This window comes from Lolium perenne, chromosome 7, assembly GCF_019359855.2.
Source record: "Lolium perenne isolate Kyuss_39 chromosome 7, Kyuss_2.0, whole genome shotgun sequence".
Classification (NCBI taxonomy): domain Eukaryota; kingdom Viridiplantae; phylum Streptophyta; class Magnoliopsida; order Poales; family Poaceae; genus Lolium; species Lolium perenne.
The window spans coordinates 300,961,905-300,963,744 of NC_067250.2; the positions used below are offsets into that span (position 1 = coordinate 300,961,905).

The following is a 1,840-nucleotide window of genomic DNA, read 5'->3' on the forward strand; positions in this document are numbered from 1 at the left end:
GGTTGGAGGCTAGTGCAGTGGACGCGACGGCTAAGCGCGTAAGCGGCGATCGGCGCTGGCGGTTCGCAGCAATGGCCATGCGCGAAGCGTGGTGCAGGAGACATGACGGTGGATGGCCCCGCATGGCAGCTGGATCAGCGCCCGACGGTGCAGAGCAAAGCGGCCGTGCGCGAGGTGTCGTACGCATCGTGCAGGATTAAGCTTGGCGGCTGGCAGGAACAAGCGCGGCGGCGACAGGCCGCGACGGCGACGGTGCTGTCTTCGGCGTGCGTAGGGCTTGCGTCTGCGGGCGCACAGCTTCAGTTACGTGATCTGAGGAAAAAAAGGAAATCATGGATCGTGAGCAGGAGGTGTGGTTAGGCACGTTTGCGTTTTTTTTTTCAGTGGAGGGGTGGAGCAGACGTGGTCTGCTGGTCTGCTCGCATCAAAGATGCAACAGATTTCAGCCTTTGGATATTTCAATTGAAGGGTTAGGATTGGTTGGATGGGACGCTCTCGCTTTTTTAAAGTAGTGGAGATGGAGATGGAGATGGAGATGGAGATTATCTGCCACATCAGTATTTTTGGTGGGGCTAGGATCTATGATACTAGCACTATGGCTAGCCTAAATAAAAACCAAGCGAGTACACACATTTTCGAGATGCACGCCCCGGAGAAGAAGATTGTACATATCCATAATAATTAATAAAGATAGACAAGTTCATGATAGAAACGTCCAACGATGATGCTGTTCAGAAACAGCAGCAGCATAGTTTACATAGGAATGGCACGGCTAAGCGCACACAGAACACTCGGAGGTCGAGTCGATACACAAGGAAGGATGATACATATTGAAATACGTGCGCTAAGCATAACCAGCCAGAAAATCCGGTAGGCATAGTGCTGCTATCACGCGCGCTTGCAGTGGAGGTTCTCGAGGCAGGAGAGCTTCATCTCGGCGACCTTGACTTTCCCGGCGATCCCGCCGCAGCGTCGCCCGATCGCGCATTCGATCTCCGCCTCCCGCTCCACCTGGCAGTAGCACTTGCGCTCCGCCACCGGGATGACGCGCTCGTTGCCACAGCACTTCTCGCCTAGGCCCAGGCGGAGGCAGTTCTTGAAGTACTCGGCCTGCCTCTTGCAGTCCTCGGGCTCCGGCTTGGGCATGGGGTTGGGCTTGGGCGTGGGCGTGGGCTTGGGCTGGTACGCCGTCGCCGTCATCGCCGCACATAAGAGGAGGACGACGGCGAGCGCGGCGGCGGGGAACTTCACAGACGCCATGGATGGATGTGATGCAGATCGAGCTTAGTCTGAGTGTGGTGGTGTACTAGAGAGCTAGCAGTAAGAGTGGATGATGGATGGGCTCGATGCATCTGCGTCTATTTATAGTCGCTCGATGGAAGGACAGCTACAGCATCACGCTAACGTGCAGCCGAACCACGATGGAGATAGACCATGTTGAGACCATTGTCCTTTTGCCTCTCTTGTTTCTTGTTTTAATGGAGTTGTCGGATCGAATCAGGCCATGCCATGGCTTATGTGTGTACTCTACGCATGTGACGGCTCACTTGCGACACGAAGCTGCATGTGCATACTGGTTGTCATGCATATCCATGCATGTGCTTTGCTACTAGCTCACGCAAGTTAGGGGGAGATTATCTTAGTTAACTCGTCATTTGATGTACGTACTAGCTCGATCTCATCAACAGATCTCAGCAGGGCAGCTAGCAGCTGGGACGGGTACATTCGGGAAATTTCCTTCTTGGATTCCTGCGGTACAGCCGGTGAAAGTTCTACCGGACCGGGCTCAAACGGCGGGATTCCAGTACGTGTTCTTGCCCCCAGGTGCGCCATATACATA

At 54.5% G+C, this 1,840-nt stretch overlaps 1 protein-coding gene across 1 annotated transcript; it reads right to left on the reverse strand.

The window, feature by feature from the left end:
• Positions 1 to 651: 651 nt before the first annotated feature.
• On the reverse strand, positions 652 to 1,351 carry LOC127312012 (uncharacterized). The gene has a single exon (XM_051342491.2). It carries the CDS (start codon positions 1,258 to 1,260, stop codon positions 889 to 891), a length of 372 nt encoding a protein of 123 aa, XP_051198451.1. The 5' UTR covers positions 1,261 to 1,351; the 3' UTR covers positions 652 to 888.
• Between the last annotated feature and the right edge of the window lie 489 nt (positions 1,352 to 1,840).